The 1,818-nt window shown below is 31.7% G+C and overlaps 1 protein-coding gene across 1 annotated transcript; it reads right to left on the bottom strand.

Moving 5' to 3' along the window:
- Nucleotides 1–248: 248 nt before the first annotated feature.
- Nucleotides 249–1,664, bottom strand: LOTGIDRAFT_176913 (hypothetical protein; the record flags this gene model as incomplete). Its single annotated transcript, XM_009064935.1, has 8 exons — nt 249–310; nt 426–494; nt 610–678; nt 794–862; nt 978–1,046; nt 1,162–1,230; nt 1,438–1,506; nt 1,590–1,664. Coding segments are annotated over 8 exons (551 nt in total), but the record flags the coding sequence as incomplete, so codon positions are not given.
- Between the last annotated feature and the right edge of the window lie 154 nt (nt 1,665–1,818).

Raw genomic sequence — 1,818 nt, 5'->3', positions numbered from 1 at the left:
TAATATAATAACATTAATGTAAAGAACATCATCTCAGCCAAACATCAAGCAAACAAGTGGGAGACATTCCACATGTGAAATCTGACAGTTGTACCTCCAATAAGNNTCAGTCTTCCCTTTTTTACCCCATATTCCATACTGGTGCATCTTCTGATACCAACAGAAGTTAACAAGTGGGCAAAGAGAGGAATGTGTTATACATTATAAAACAGATCAATGTCATAAAACTACCAGTATCATACACATACCTGAGCTGAATTAGTATTGATATTCTGTCCTGATTTAACAAGAGTAAAACTACCAGTATTATCTAGTGATACCATATTAACATACCTGTTATTTGAGCTGAATGAGTATTGATATTCTGTCCTGATTTAACAAGAGTAAAACTACCAGTATTATCTAGTGATACCATATTAACATACCTGTTATTTGAGCTGAATGAGTATTGATATTCTGTCCTGATTTAACAAGAGTAAAACTACCAGTATTATCTAGTGATACCATATTAACATACCTGTTATTTGAGCTGAATGAGTATTGATATTCTGTCCTGATTTAACAAGAGTAAAACTACCAGTATCATCAAGTGATACCATATTACCATACCTGTTATTTGAGCTGAATGAGTATTGATATTCTGTCCTGATTTAACAAGAGTAAAACTACCAGTATTATCTAGTGATACCATATTAACATACCTGTTATTTGAGCTGAATGAGTATTGATATTCTGTCCTGATTTAACAAGAGTAAAACTACCAGTATTATCTAGTGATACCTTATTAACATACCTGTTATTTGAGCTGAATGAGTATTGATATTCTGTCCTGATTTAACAAGAGTAAAACTACCAGTATTATCTAGTGATACCATATTACCATACCTGTTATTTGAGCTGAATGAGTATTGATATTCTGTCCTGATTTAACAAGAGTAAAACTACCAGTATTATCTAGTGATACCATATTAACATACCTGTTATTTGAGCTGAATGAGTATTGATATTCTGTCCTGATTTAACAAGAGTAAAACTACCAGTATTATCTAGTGATACCATATTAACATAACTGTTATTTGAGCTGAATGAGTATTGATATTCTGTCCTGATTTAACAACAGTAAATCTACCAGTATCATCGAGTGATACCATATTAACATACCTGTTATTTGAGCTGAATGAGTATTGATATTCTGTCCTGATTTAACAAGAGTAAAACTACCAGTATTATCTAGTGATACCATATTAACATACCTGTTATTTGAGCTGAATGAGTATTGATATTCTGTCCTGATTTAACAAGAGTAAATCTACCAGTATCATAAAGTGATACCATATTAACATACCTGTTATTTGAGCTGAATGAGTATTGATATTCTGTCCTGATTTAACAAGACTAAATCTACCAGTATCATCAAGTGATACCATATTAACATACCTGTTATTTGAGCTGAATGAGTATTGATATTCTGTCCTGATTTAACAAGAGTAAAACTACCAGTATTATCTAGTGATACCATATTAACATACCTGTTATTTGAGCTGAATGAGTATTGATATTCTGTCCTGATTTAACAAGACTAAATCTACCAGTATTATCTAGTGATACCATACTAACAGATAAACAATTATCATCACCTCCACTAGCTATTACATACTTGTTCTCTATAAAAACAAAAATAACGCTACTGGTAATTATCATCAAGTCTAAACATGCAAATATATTGTGGCACACAGGCAGAAACCTCAAATTTTCAGTGTGAAAACTGCTTTGTGAAAATCAGTTGAAAACATAAGGCAGTGCAACATATTTCAGAGT

This window comes from Lottia gigantea (assembly GCF_000327385.1).
Source record: "Lottia gigantea unplaced genomic scaffold LOTGIsca_6602, whole genome shotgun sequence".
Classification (NCBI taxonomy): domain Eukaryota; kingdom Metazoa; phylum Mollusca; class Gastropoda; family Lottiidae; genus Lottia; species Lottia gigantea.
Note: the sequence above shows the minus strand (reverse complement) of the source record. Positions and strands in the feature narration are given on the sequence as shown.